The sequence below is a fragment of the Rhea pennata genome, chromosome 12, assembly GCF_028389875.1.
Source record: "Rhea pennata isolate bPtePen1 chromosome 12, bPtePen1.pri, whole genome shotgun sequence".
NCBI classification, from domain to species: Eukaryota; Metazoa; Chordata; class Aves; order Rheiformes; family Rheidae; genus Rhea; species Rhea pennata.
In genome coordinates, this window is record NC_084674.1 from 4,599,988 (window position 1) to 4,615,475 (window position 15,488).

At 42.4% G+C, this 15,488-nt stretch overlaps 1 protein-coding gene and 1 long non-coding RNA gene across 3 annotated transcripts in view; one reads left to right on the forward strand and one right to left on the reverse strand.

The window, feature by feature from the left end:
• Positions 1–1,155: 1,155 nt before the first annotated feature.
• Positions 1,156–12,503, reverse strand: LOC134145845 (uncharacterized). The gene is made up of 3 exons (XR_009959699.1): positions 12,393–12,503; positions 4,498–4,633; positions 1,156–2,011 (listed from the first exon to the last, which is right to left on the reverse strand). It is a non-coding gene; the product is annotated as an uncharacterized LOC134145845 (long non-coding RNA).
• An 884-nt stretch (positions 12,504–13,387) lies between these two features.
• Positions 13,388–15,488, forward strand: part of PDZRN3 (PDZ domain containing ring finger 3) — a 149,544-nt gene continuing 147,443 nt past the window's right edge. For both annotated transcript variants that reach the window (XM_062585464.1, XM_062585465.1), the window contains exon 1: positions 13,388–14,352. In XM_062585464.1, the coding sequence (XP_062441448.1) occupies positions 13,642–14,352 (711 nt within the window). In that variant the 5' untranslated portion in view covers positions 13,388–13,641. The remainder of the gene's footprint in view (positions 14,353–15,488) is intronic.

Sequence of the window (15,488 nt, forward strand, 5' to 3'; positions counted from 1 at the left end):
TAAACTGGACTGACCTACAGCACGTTGCTTACAACCTGGTCAAAGAATACACACAGGAAAGCAAGGAGTCTGTCGTTTCTCTGATCAGCTTTTTGATCCAGATTAGCACAAAGAGCCTCTAGCACATTTCTGCAATGCTTTCCAGACATGTTTGTCCTCAAAAAATGACAAGCTTTGCAAATTGAACTGTGCATTTTGCCTGCCCTGCTAAAGTGACTATGCATTACCAAGATTTTATCAATCTAATTAGAGGCTAGATTCTTCATAACGCTCCCTTTAGTTCCCAAAGTTACAGGTTTTAGATAAACGGGTGATGAGCTTCACGAATGCAGTACTACTGTACAAGATAACGAACACCACAGAATTTGGTCTTACTAGTCCTTCTTCAGGTCATGTTGTTTAAAAACAACTTCTTAGGAAGGAAAGAGTAAAGCACTGTTGGTGAATGGAGTGCTAACTAAATTTCAAGAGACAGGTAAGATTTGTATGACTGTAGATCTATATAACCTAAATTCCAAACACTGTAGAAACTAGCATAGATTTCTCTTCTTTAGCACATGTGTATATTGAAAAGTACTGCAGGTAATCTGTTTAAATGTTACGTAGAATATTAAGGACTTGATCCAAATCCCATCATTGTCAGTGGAAAACCAAAATATCACATGCTATATATTTTCTGAAGTTTGAATTGTAGAATTTAAAGTACCTAATATCCTTTGGAGAAACCACAGAAGAACCTAGAAGTCCCAAAGAACTGAAGTCTTTAAGAAGCATCTTGGAAGAGCAATTTTTGGTGAAGAGGAATACTGAACACTTATTTTCTTCTGAAAAATCTAAGTAGTCACTTTATTCATCTGTAGACACACAAACGCCCCCTAAGTTTAATGTCATAAAAATGCTAACTGCTCATGGGGGAAAATTAGATTAATGATAAAAAAACAGCTGGGAGAGACCGGAGGAAGCATTGCACAAGATCTGCAAGCACTTTCTGGAATATTTAGTTGGCACTTTTCTGGAGTGTTTGTGAGCATTTTCTGATATTTCTGAAGACATGCTGGGAAAATGTTATGGGAAAATAACAGTCAATTAGTAGGGCCATATGAAAAAAATCAACAACAAATAATAATGCAAGAAGCTAATTTATTTCCCTAAATAAATCAATGCTAAAGCAGAATAACTCTGTAATACTATTTCTTGCTAGGATAGCACAAGACTAAGTCTTATGTTATTTCTATGATCAGTCCCCTCATTACTGCTCTCATCAAGTGGCTAGCTTCCAACAGCAGATGAAAGAGGGAGGCATCAATGTGCCCACACATCTCGAGAAATCTGCCAGTGTCCCACCTTCCTCCTTCTCAGCCTCTCATTAAAGTAACTCAGCTCTTGTGAATTTTCAAGAATGCATTCACTGTTTTTATGAAAATGGCTTGCATTTTGCTGTGCAGAACTGAGCAGCACTTTTTTACTTACTAGAGTTGTAGTTTCCTCTTCAGATCCTGCCACTTGAGATGGATATCTTCTTTAGGTGGGAATATACGCCCCTCTCCCCGTGGTACCACCCAGTGTGGGACACTTCCCAAGTGAAGCGGAGAAGCAGCTTTCTCAGGACAGCACCTGCCTCCACTGCTGCTTTGTTATTTTTAAAGTTTCCTCTACAGGTTCACCACTTTAATGGCACATAGGCCACATCTTGCAACCTCTTCTGTTTTACTTTTCTTTCCAAGTCACTTTCATTTTGTTCTCCTGTGCAGAAGCCTCAGTGTTTGAGAGCAGATATTCTTTGCCACTGTGATTGAAGTAGCTCTACAGACCTAGAAGTTCTTCAAAATGCCACCAACAGCATGGCAACACAGTTTGAGCATTAACATTTACCATCCAAGGCCCCAGAAGGGTGTATATTCCAGTAAGAGGCCAACTCCTTGAGCAATATAAAAGGCCTGCCAAGGACAGCCAAGTAAAACCAGATGCCGTGGGTTGGAAAGATACAGAATGCACTGGTAGATGGAGTGAGCTGAGAAAATAAAAGGAGGACAAGAAAATGAGGGGATAAATGAAAGAAGAGATAAAAGAGCAGTGAAAAGAAAACTGACATTGAAAGTATGAAAAAAACATAGTAAAGGCAGGCTGTGTATGAAAGTGAAGGAAGGCAGACATTAATATAAAAGGTAGAAAAAACAACTTTAGACATATACGTCTGAACTACTGTTAACTGCAATACTGTTGCCTGCATCAGAGATCAATTTAGCAGTTAAGTTCTGTGAGACAAGAATGAATGACCTCAGAAAAGCACATTTACGCCTTATCAAGCGTTCAGAAAAACACAGAAGTACAACTCACCGTATGTAACTACACAAAAAATAAACCCATACCTGTATGATTATCTACTTCTTTCCCCGTACTTTTGCTGTTGACACGAATGGTGTCATCCTATTTCAATTTGTCTTTCTTCAATAACTTTGTGATAATTGGATATGCATACCCACTAACATTACACAATGGAGGTAAACATTGTACTTTTATATGATGACTGAGGTTAACTGTAAGGGAATGGCAAACGTACAGCTCACTTAAACAAATTTCAGTAATGTGAAAGAGCTTTGCATGCCTCCTGAAACAATTCCTAGCACCAGTTCAGTACACTAACCTTTGCCTTTAGAATAGCTATAGTCAGATAAATCATTTAACTGTATCACCAAGGTTGCTCCCTTTGGCTGTTTCCATTACTTTGCATCTTGTTATTCAATGACTTAAATCAGTCACTAGAGCCCACTTCATCAGGCTTCAATAATCTATAAAGCAACTATTTTTACCACTAACTCATAAATTTTGTTTCCAGTCAGCCCAATTTTCTTTACCAACACCACTGAATTTCTCTTTACATTAGGAAAAGAAAAGAAAAGAAAAGAAAAGAGAAGAAAAGAGAAGAAAAAAGAGAAGAAAAGAGAAGAGAGAAGAGAAGAGAAGAGAAGAGAAGAGAAGAGAAGAGAAGAGAAGAGAAGAGAAGAGAAGAGAAGAGAAGAGAAGAGAAGAGAAAGACCATTTCCACAGTGGCTGAAAGTGGATGAAAATATATTGGAAGACATAAAATTACGGAACAATAGAAACCCATCTTTAGGTATTATCTCCCTTTAGAACCAACTAAGTCAGTCATTAAAGATGGGGACAGGTTCTGGAGCTTGTGTCACTCGAGGCTGTAACAGTATACATCTACTAGGTCTGCATATAGCCAGAAATATACCGTGTGGAGCAACCAGTGTTTCAGGTCAAATATGTTTTAGGAAGACACGACCAGTCCACTCTGCTCATATTGCTAAGTAGGAAGATGGTTTGAGTGGAGGTTAAATGTCTCTTAGCTATGGTTCTAACAATCACACAGACTGGGTGGGAAAAGCACTTCTCTTCCTCAGTCAAGTAGTTTACACAGCTATTTAAGAAGTAGCAAACGTCAAGAGAGTCCCTGCAGCAAATTTCTGAATACGCAGGATGCTTGGCAAAGTCACTTGGCAAAGCTTGTAAATCATAAGAAGTTTTGGTACTGGTCTTAAGTAACACAGGCGAGGTCTCCCTTACTTTATGGCATAAGTTCCTCACACAAGTTATTTTAACTAGAGTATGGAAAAATCTTGTAGTAGTCTTTATAAATGCTCTCTAATGGAAAATCAATTAGCAGAACACAAAGAGTAGGTGTGTGAGCAATCTCATAATGTCCTCATTATTACAGAGCAATGTACAAATACACAGTGTAAGCCACTATATTGAAAACGATGATCTTCCTAAAATAGCCTGCAGCAGCAAACAACTATAGAAGGGGATTTATTATCAATCACATAACACTCTGTATGAGTTACTGGTCAGTTCTTCTCCTGATATTTAGCAGGATTCTCAGCTTTGCAGTTTGTGAAACAGCCTTGATCCCAAATAAATTGCCAAGTTTTCAGCCTCCCAGCTTAGCTATGCAGTGAAGAACATTAGCTGGAACAAAGCTGAATGCAGAAGAGAAGGAATAGCTGTGAAAATGGTATTCAAACCGTTTTCAAAATTTTATTCCCGTTGTAATGTCAATGAAGATTTTCATAGTAGTAAAAAACTGAGAATTTGGATTAACTCTGGAGATAACCATGCAAAGACGTTTTATGGAAAACCAAGGGATACAAGACTAAAATCCCTCCGCCTTCCATCCTGGCTCACAGTTTGATCCAAAGCCGCACAAGGGGCTGGGAGACTGGCACTTTTGGACCATGGATCTCAACTTTATTCCTGGAGCATGGCTAGCTGAGCTACCAACAACTGTTAGGTATTTTATCCTTCTTCAGGCATGTGTCTACTCCTTACGCATGTGCGTGATTTGCGAACAAACTGTAGGACATTAACTAGCAAAAGTATGAAAACCAAGTGAGAAAGAATGACCTTAAATAGTGGAGTTTATGACCTCAGGGTGTCCCTGAAACTGTTTAACCCAGACACAAATAAGGATCTCCTAGGACACAAACAACTCACAGCTTCCACGGAATCAGCTTTGTTCTCCGTAGGAGTCTCTTCACCTCTTAGAACGTGTCACCCGCTTCCTCCGGACCTGCCATTTGTTTCCTTCTGTTTTCTGTATGATGATACTCACAGCTCACACACATATGCCCTGGGGAGGGAAAATTAGCCAAATGCTGACTGTACAGCATAGCCCTTATTTCAAACTTTACTTATTTCTATACCCACTCCAGTCCCCTGCCCCAAATCATCTTCTCTTGAGATCTCACATTTCAACCTCATCAGTAAGTCTTCCTAAAAAAGCCAAACAAATAAGAAAATCTTGTTCATTAATATCCTTGGCGACTTGACATTTTCCTATAAATTTATGAGACCAGGTTGAAAGTACTTAGACCAATTTTTATCTCAATGTCTTAGAAAATTGTCCTTATTTTAATTAAAATATACTATTAGTTGTACTATTATCATTACTTTGTTAATTTTACAAATAACACTTTTACAGTTACATTTTCCTTATATTTTATGTGGCATACTGGTTATCAAAACTTTGTTTTCCAAAATAAATTATTTCAGAAACAAAAACCATAAGTAACTATTTCAATACAATTTAGAAAAAATGCACATCAACACATCTGGAAATTGTAAAAATGCTGGGCAATATTTCCTCATAATGATCTCCAAACTTGTAATAATGAGAATAAATTTGATGTTTCAATGGGGCTTTCACAAAATTCTGCTTTTATGTTGCAGATCTGATCTACTATTTATATTAACAACTGTTTTGCTAAGAGGCTAACATTCTGTCAGTAATAAAAGAACCAGAGACTGGCAAAATTAAAAGGCACTATTTTTCTTCATTTTGGGACTGTTCTCAAAGTTCGGAAGAAACTTTGAAACATCAACTACACATTTAACCTACTCTCAGTCAAAAATCTTAATGTCATTTCAGAGCATACTTAATACTGTAAAACCACAAGGAAAAAAAGAAAGAAAAAAATACTTTGGAAGCTTCCTAGATCAAGACATTTGGAAAAGAAAAATAATGTTGAAACTGAAACAGTTATGAGACTTGTGAAAAATGTTTCTCATTAAAGCAAGATAGCAGTGAATATTAATATTTAACAAGCTGATCTGAATGGCTCTTGTGCAGAATCTTCTGCAGTACACTCAAGTTCTGTGGTGTTCAGAACACAAACACAGACTAAAAATATTTCTAAATCTCCAGAGTTTTGCACAATTAGAAAGCCACATAGAACAGCCCTGGTGCGGAGGCCACGGGGTCTGCATACCTACTCAGCCATGGCTCCTACAGAATTTTAGAGCCCTCAAAGGCCTCTGCTCATTCAGAAAGAAAGAGTCTTCCTATCCTTAAATAAGCAAGCCTTATCCTTTTTCCAATCCTCATGCTTGAAAAACCAGATCCTGTCCTGCAAAGCAAAACGGGGTTTGTTTATTATCTTCATATACCCTGTCTCCTTTTTCTAAACTGAGTGATTGGTCTCCAAAATACCCACAAATCCCTTCACTTGTACCATTTTTAATTAATAATAACTGTTGAATCAGATTGATGAGAAACACCATCACTTGAACTAATTTAAGCTTCTTACATATGACTTCTTAATCCACTGACTGACTAAAGCAGTGAGGCTAAATGCTTAAGATCTTTGATTACTGATAGTAATCAATACAGAGATGCAGCTAGACATGTGTAGGCATCTACATATTTGATTATCAGTGATCTACGCTCTGTATTTTGGATCTAGATTAGAAACTTTAGCCCTGAACTACTTCTTCTTATACACTGTGATTAGTCGGCTTTCCACTAGCCAAATTTAGATCAAGCCTAGGTTTTGTGAGAGTATTTACTTACATATGAAATAATGCAATACACTTCACATTCCTGGAGGCTATTTTTTCATTAAAATAAGTTTAGTTATCACTCTCTTGGAATATAAAGATTCACAACTCCTGCAAAGTTCCAGCTAGTTCTTGCAATATGGAATCATGTCCCTATGAAAATCAGCTGGGAAAACTATAAAATTTTCGATCTTAACTTGCATCAAAAGGTTTTCATCCTGGCTTAACAGTTCTCTGATTCCTGCACCTCCCTAGCAAGGATTGCACTGATTTAAGATCCCTAAAATACAAACATCAGTTTTGGGAATGGGATATTTGGGAAGCAAGCTATTTGCATGCTTCAGGTTTTATGGTGTGGGAAAATTCCTACAAACGTCTTCAGTTTATATCATACGCAAAATGTGTGATCTTTCAAGCTCGCTCTTTCTTCAAAACGTCACTGTGAAGTTATTGTGTATATTTTTATAGGCAGAGATAAACAGTGGCAACAAGGCAAGCAAAACACTGGTGTAAGATCCTTTCATAAGAAATCTTCTAACATTTTAAGCATATAACTTTTCCGAGCTCCTGCTCAGCTCCCAAATAAAGTTGAATTAGGGGTACATATTATAAAGAACAGTTCCCAAACACCTTCTCTATGGAACTCCAGAATACAGCAAGACAATTTTGACCTGTTTATCCAGTTCAATGCTTATCCTCACCTAACTATACAGAGTTTATTTTAAAAAGGATTAAACATAATTTTATTACAGTTGTGCTGACTACTATGAATGGGATACACTCCATTAGCTCCTTTTTGCTGGGTGAATTGCCTCACGCCTTTGCTGTAACTTCACAAAGGTCTGTTGCGCCTCTTCACCCATGGCTTCATTTTATCCCAGCTCTCTTCCCAACAAGAGCTAACGAAGAAGCTCTCTGCCATCTGTGCTTAGTATTGATAAGTACTGGAACCTCCATTTTAAAAAACTCATGTTCTAAAGCAACCATTAAGCAGTTGATATAAATTACACAGAAAATCCAAGAGCTCTGACATGAAAAGGCTTCCTCACATGACCACCACTTTCCAAAATACTTTGGCTACCAAAGAAAATGCCTAAAGCTCCATTAGGATCCAACTAAAGGTCATCAAGCCCAGAATCCTGTCTCTGTGAGTGCTCAGCTGCAGATACTTATCCTGCCAATAAAAACAGGGCCTGTTTGTGGGGGCTCTCTCTTAGCATCTTGCAATCAGCAGTTCAGCAACTCTTTGAGACAAAGGTCAGTAGCAACAGGTACACTTACTGTCTAAAGATGCTCTACACCCTCCTTGAACCAGTATATATATACTACTCCAGTATATATAGGAGTGTTAACATCCTGTGGTAACACTCATCCTTTTTGTGTGTGTCCAGACTGTCAGGTAAGGGCAATCCAAAGGCCACTCTCAGATTTGTCAGCTAAATACAGTCCCAAAACACACCTAGCCATGCAAAATGCGTCATGTGTTAGTACCGTCTGACAGGTTCACACACTACAGGACATCCATTTGCACGGAAAATGGCGAAAATATGCTGAGTAATATGTGTTTACTAGCTCTCTAGGAGTTGCTCTTTCAGCACAGACATAGGCTATGTATTTGCTCAAACAAATTTTACTTGATCTTTGTACAGCTGTGTAAGAGGCCCTGTTCTCTGAGATGCTGAATGACCTCCACTATTACTGAATTCACTGTACAAACTCGTACAGAATGACTCTTAATTAGGGCTTGCATTTTATGTTCCACCTATTGCCATTGAGTTCATTACAGTCTGGATTTAAACATTATCATTAGTTACAATATGTAAGATGTGTGAAGGGGAATTAGCCATATGCAATGTCAGTCATCTTTCTCAAAATTGTTTAAATAAGGGATGAAAAGACAAATTATATAGTACAGAATGTACTACAATTGATACCTGTATTATATCTGTATTGTAATTGATACTTACCAGATATTTTCGCATTACTAAGGGAATTCAAAGACACTTCACTTGTGGTCATAGGCCAGAGCACAGGACACAGGATGTTTCCTGTGATTTAACTTCCACAGGAATGTAGAATTCTTGTGTAGATTCAGGCAAGCAATTGAGCCTCATCACATACTCAAATCACACACTTAGAGCATAAAAAGCAATTGCTCACCAAAACTAGCTCCAACATCAACTGAAGAATGGTTCAGGAAAAGTGGGATTCAATTTCTAGCACTCAGCTAAAGACTTACTGAATTACAATGGACACTTATATTATCCTGCATTTCATTAAACCAAGCCTTAAAACAGGGCTAATTCTCCCACACCACATAGAAGAATTTTCATAATAAAAATGTGCAAATCATTTCAAGACTCTCAGATATTGTAGTGTTGAATTAATATAATTACTCAAACAGAGAGCATTGCATATTGCTGATTAAACACATTTCCTAAAACAAAAAGCAAACAAATAAAAAAGAGCATTATTTTATATTTATCTCTATTTATATTGATATAAGAAGGTGCACTTACAGTCAAAATTTTTCTGGGCCTTGCCTTTGAATTATTCACTTAAAAAAAATTACTTCAGTTACATGCAGAGATCAGGAGGAGAAAGCAAGTTATGAAATAGGCTCAAATGACGCTAGTCTTTCAAGCACGTGTCTGAAAACAGCTAGATTTCCAAGGCATTGAAATAGCTGTTAATCAACTACACAAAAATATGTATGGAACGTCAAGAAAGGGTGTCCATGTTACTGCTGAGTGCTATCTTTTTCTTCTTGCTTGAACATTCTTTCTATAAGAGAGGGATTTATTCAAATTTTTGATGCAGCTTGTTCCGTTGTTAATATACAATTAACTTCTACTATCCATTTTACTATTCTATCAGCTCTCAACCCGTACACATAAAGCCTGAAATAGTAGCTCAACTGCCAAGCCAGAGTTTAACCCTTTGTTAACCCTTACTTAATACAAATATCATATAAATCATTATCATTATGAACCATCTATACTCTGGTTGATACTACATAACACCATTAAAGGACTTGACATTTTATTTGGTCCATTCTCACCAGCTCTTTTGCATATCTTCTATTAATGCAAACTTATATTCTACCATTAGTAAAAATAAAAGATTATGGCAAGTTTTTTTCAATAAAATGATAGTAACTACACAGACAGTTGACATATGTAAAAAAGAAATGTGATAAAACAAAGTTCACAAAATTCACAAAATCTCATTATAAAATACAAAATCTTTCATAATTCTGTACAGTGCTTCAGTGTTTGGCAAAGAACAGAATGTTGATGAGATCTTGACATTTCAGATATGTTTTAAATACACTTCACATATTTTAAATACACTAAGCATATTTTAAATATGCCCTGAACCACTGTGCATTTCAGTTTCTGAAAGACTCCAGCTCATGAATTAAGTGTACAAAGAAGACCACGTTCCACTGGACATATCCTATCAACTTTAAGGGTTTTGTCAGAGTCAAGTAAAGTAAAAGAATGACATAAATGCCTCTTGCAGAGCAGAATTTGATCCTTTCTGTGCACTATCTAATGGTTTCTCCTTTTTTAAAGTGTAAAAAAATCAATTTGCTTGCAAAGACCTCATAACCGAGTGTAAAATCATGCTAATATTTATGAACAAAAGGCACATGAAGCTAAATGAGCATCACTAATCAAATTGTACTTGATTTTCTGTGAGACTGGTAACTTCACAGCAGCAGAGAAAGCTAGGCTGAATGTAACCTGCAAAGTTTTGCAGTCCTTCCAGAGTCGGCTTTATGGCAGCGCTGCAGCCAGAAGTACAAAACAACATGCCTTCATCCTTCTTACAACAGGATAGCAAAGTAAAATGATAGAGCCCTAACGGTTCAGTAAGCAGTCCAACCCAGCATGCTAGCTGTGATGATGAGAGAACTGACTAAATAAAAATGACCTTTCTTAGCTGTGGCAATGTAATTTCAGCCCTGCTGGCAATACTGCAGAAGCCAAACCTCCTTTCAGTTTCAAACCTCAGCCTTTGAAAATAACATTAAATGCTAATGTTGAGAGGCTCCCCCCCCCCATCTTTTTGAGGGAAAACTGAAATGTGTCTCCAGTTGGGAAAGTTCCATTTGTGCCTTCTACTGTGGATAACGGCAGCAAGAAGAGGGGAACTTCAAATCCCTGTCAGCACTTCAAACTGTCGTCTAAATGAAAGGCTGCAGTAGCCTTCAAAAGTTGCCATCAAATTTAATTTATAAGTGAAGTATCTATTCCTACATAAACGTCATGCTAAAGCATACCACAAAATTCAGCACAGCATCTGCCCAGCCATGACTCCAAATGAAAATATTATTCAAGCTCTTGCTCATATTTTCCATCCAAATATTTGTATAGTTTCAAATAGCTTAAGGAACCTAGTACTGACATCATTCCCGTTGAAATCAATAACAGTTCTGCCTCTGGCATCAATACAAAGAGCCTCAAGCATCCTGCATTGACATCTTTGAAATACTAAGCCTAACCTGCTATAGCTATTGCTGATGGAAGCAATGTATTATTATTTCTATTTACTCCCTTATAGTCTTGAATGCATGAGGCATTGTACAAACACATGTAAAGAAACAGAAGATTGTGGTCACACAGGGCACTAATCTAGAGCTGTTATCTCAAAACAGTCTATTCTGAAATGATCGTATTGCTAAGCTTCCCTATATTGACAAGGCCTGATAGAGTAGCCATTGAAATGAGCAGAAAAGCTGAAGTCACTCATTTGTACTATGCGCATCCTCAGAGCTAATCTAACAGGGACAAATTTTATTTTAGGTAAAATGCTAATGTAAAATAATAGATGTCTTGCCTAGTAATGGATATCCGAATTGTATGACAAACTGCAAAATAACAGTGTCCTACAAGAGAAGTGATTAGAGATGATGCTCGCAGAAGCAGCAGAGCGCAGTGCTGTGGGGCCAGGCAGTGGGAGGACAAAAAGAGATGCAGTACTGCAGCAGGGGAAATGGTAACAGAGACTGGTGAGAAAAGGGAATACAGAGGAGCAGGAGATGGGAAAGAGGAGGAAGAGGGAAGAGGCAGTGAAGCACAACAAGGAAGTATGGGAATCACTATTGTAGATCAAATATCATAGAATAATCAGAAAGTCAGTGACACACATGTATTAAACTTTATCATCATGGCCCTGGACTATGCATGGCACCAGACGACAGAAAACCTACATGCAGAATCCCATACCCCATCATGATTCAAAAGAAAAAGGTCCTAGACCTGCAAAAAAATCCTTACTTATGTATATAACGATAAATGAGTTGCACACTTTCTTCAGTGGGATGATAGATACAGTTAAAAGCAGACTTAAGTTTTGTGGAACATTAATAATTAGAATGAAATGAGCACTGCAGATTAAATTTGTGTTTGAAAAATGAAAACTCTTAATACTACAGACTGCTTGCTTTTGACTGAATTGAGAACAGATTTGTGTAACCACTAGTCCATAACCTCCTAAAGGTCAGTTACAGACAAACAGTCATCCCAGATGTTTGCAAAATCATTTTACCATGATATAATAGGCAGATACTAAAGGTCATTTGAAACCAAGGTTTCTAGTTGGGCTTCTATTTTGCCATAAAGCAAGACACTCTAGAAGAACAACTGAGCTGGTATGTGGCTTTTTGGCATGTCAGAATTGTGCTTCATCATCCACAACGAACAAAGCTGTTCCCATTTATAGCTTTTTCAGTACTTGAATATCTGTCTTGTAAGAAAAATTGTTTTTGCCTAATGTTATGTCTGGTACTTCAGGTGTGGTCTAGCTTTTTATAGCATATTTTTATAGCATATTCTGAAATGCTTTTAAATCGTCTCAAGGCAGGAAAAGACATCAGAAGTTCTAACTTTTTCTAATCATCTCCCTCACTTGTATCCAAGTGGCATTAATAGGACATTAATAGTCTATACAAACATAGAAAACATACTCCTTTTTTCATAAAGATAGGACTGACACTGGCAGTTCTGTGTGCACTTTTTCTCACTGGTAGTGTAAGGATGTCTCACCAAAACAGGTTTTCCACATATTGAACAGTTCAATTCACCAGCAGCTGGCAGAGGACCTCCTTCTGGAGGACTGCTTCACGTAGCACTTTCCAGAAGTCACTGAGCTCTGTGTGTGCCCAAACAATGTGCCCTAACACTGCACCTTTAGCAAGCTATCCCATTTGTTATGAACTTTAAAGTATAACTTGACAGGAGTTTATATTTCTCATTCCTTGCCTTGTTTTACCAGCGTGTGCTCGCACCCTCCCGACTCCCTTCTGCCTGCCGGCTACCTCCCACACTCCTCCAGTCCCTAGTCTCCTCCACGCCCTCTTTGCGCCTTTTCCAGCTGGGACCTTTCCCAGCATTTTCCCAAGAACCTTCCACCTCCCCCGAGCCTCTTCCCGCCCGGCTCTGTCCCTCCCGCTCCCCCTCCCAAACCCTCCCCCTTCTTTCCTCTGGGCTTCTCCACAGTTTTCCCCTCCCCCACCGCGGTCCCCCCTGTCCTTGCCCGACACCATCTCACCTCTTCCCCGCCTCGCCCCCAGCCGTGGCCACGTCCCCCCTCCTGGCACCGACCCCCGCGTCCCCCCAGGCCCGCGCTGGGCAGAGCTCCTCTCCCTCGGCCGGCCCCTTCCCCAAATCTCCCCTTCCTCGACGTCTGGCTTTGCTCCCCGCTGCCCATCGTCATCGCCCTGCAAAATCCCGCCCTTTTCCTCACAGGATCCTCCCCCGCCCCCGCGGGAATCTCCCTCGCCCCTTCCCCCGGCTCCGCGCTACCTGCCGCAGCACGGCGGGAGGGCAGAGCCGGGGCCGACCCCGACCCCTGGGCGGCCCCCGGAACAAAGGCGCCCTTGTCGGCCGCGGCTGACAGCTGGGGCACCCCCGGGAAGTCCCCGCCGGGCGGCCCCGGCGCGGCGGAGCGGGGCCGGGCAGGGGCCGGGGCCGGGGGCGGGCGCCGCCGCTTTGCGCACTCCCCGCCGCCGGGGGCGGAGGAGCCCGTCGCCGCCGCGGCTCCGGCAGCCAGCGCCGTCCGCAGGCAGCCTGCCGCCGGCCGCTCCGCGCTGCTCCCGATGACTAGCGAAGAGCGAGCGGCTGCAGCCGGCTCCCACGACCGCCGCCGCTCGGGCTTCTTGCCGAAACTTTGTTCCGGGAGGTGGGGGTAGCTGGGAGCGCTCGCTACTTTTGTTTTTTACTCCCCGGGCCCCCATTTTGGTTACTTTGGCTGGGCTTTTCTTCTTGTTTCTTTTCTTGGCCAAGCGGGAGAAGAATGGGATTCGAGCTGGATCGCTTCAGCGGGGACGTGGATCCCGACTTCAAATGCAATCTGTGCAACAAAGTTCTGGAGGACCCGCTCACCACCCCTTGCGGCCATGTGTTCTGCGCCGGCTGCGTGCTGCCCTGGGTGGTGCAGCAGGGCAGCTGCCCGGTGAACTGCCAGCGGATCTCCACCAAGGAGCTCAACCACGTCCTGCCCTTGAAGAGCCTCATCCTCAAGCTGGACATCAAGTGCGACAACCACGCGCGGGGCTGCGAGGCGGTGGTGCCGCTGCAGCACCTGGGCGAGCACGCCGAGACCTGCGACTTCTCCCCGGCCAAGTGCCGCAACCGCGGCTGCCGCCAGGTGCTCAACCTGCGCGACGTGGAGGCGCACATGCGGGAGCGCTGCGAGGCGCGGCCCGCGGGGCTCTGCGAGCAGGGCTGCGGCTTGGTGCTCACGCACGGCGAGCGCCGCGCCGGCGGCCACGGCTGCCTGCGCGCCCTGCGCGCCCACGGCGCCGCGCTGCAGGCGCGGGCGGCGGCGCTGGAGAAGGCGCTGAAGAAGGAGGCGCTGCGCGCCGGCAAGCGGGAGCAGTCGCTGCTGTCGCGGCTGGCGGCGGCGCAGCTGGAGCTGCAGGTGACGGCGCTGCGCTACCAGAAGCGCTTCACGCAGTACAGCGCCCGCCTCGACGCCCTCGCCCGCGCCGCCTCCCCCGGCAAGGTAAGGGCGGCCCGCGGCCGGCCCGCGGCGGCGGCGGGGGGCGGGGGGCTGCCCGCGGCTGGCGGCGTCTGGGGAAGGCGCCCGCCGCCGGTCGGGGACGGCGCCTGCCGCAGGCGGGGGCGGCGAGTTCCCCCGGGCACCCCGGGGCCGCCCGGCTCGGCGAGGCCGCCGGCGGTCTGTGAGGCTCGGCGGCCCTTCCCGGCCGGCAGCCTCCCGCAGGCCTCGGAGCGGGGCTTGTGCCCAGGGGCCCCCAAAACCGCCGAAAACACCTGAGCTCTGCCCTCTCATCGCCACGCTTTACTGGCTTCAGTGCATGCCCGTTCTAAAGTGACCGTCGCTCTGACGGCTGGGTCCCCTATGGCAACTCGCAAATCAAAACGTCCAGGTCACCGTATTTTTTTGTCCCTGTTCACTTCCCTGAAGAAACCTCTAGACAGCAGAATGGGAACTTCCAGGACTGGGAGGGGTATTAAGCCTCCAGAAGTGGGCTCCCAGAGTGACACTGCACAGTGACCTGCGGCAGGGGTTGCGACCCGATGCTTTCCAGGCCCTTAGCTCACTAGCCGCCCGAGAAGATGGCTTCCCGTGAAGCGCAGTCTTTGGTGTTAACTGGTATGCAACGGGACACCTCACCATCTATTTCATTAACTCAGCCATCTCTTTTTGTAACGTTGAGGTCCAAAAATAAGACATCTACTGTGCGCTTGCATTTTCCAGAGCCAATTATACTGGATTCTTTAAAAGTTCCACATAGAAGAAGAAAATTTAACTTGATTTCAGCCAGTCAGAAATAGGCTATTTATAAAATGGCCAGAATCAAAAGCCAGAGCAACAACAATCCCAAAATTTTAATTGGAATGAGGCTCCCCAGCGAGGGAAGCACTAGAAGCCAATTATCTTTTAAATGAAGACATTCAAGTCTTCCCCATGACAGAATGTGCTACCACATCCACAGACACAGTGGTATTAAACTATTCAAAACTATTCAATACAGACATCTGTATTGATACCTTTGGTAATACTGAAGTTCAGAAAGCTGTGTAAAGAAAACAAAACTTCATGTTAAATTCTCTTTCCCATCTTCTCTTTCTCTCCTTTTTTTTTTTTTTTTTTTTTTTTTTGGGGGGGGGGGGAAT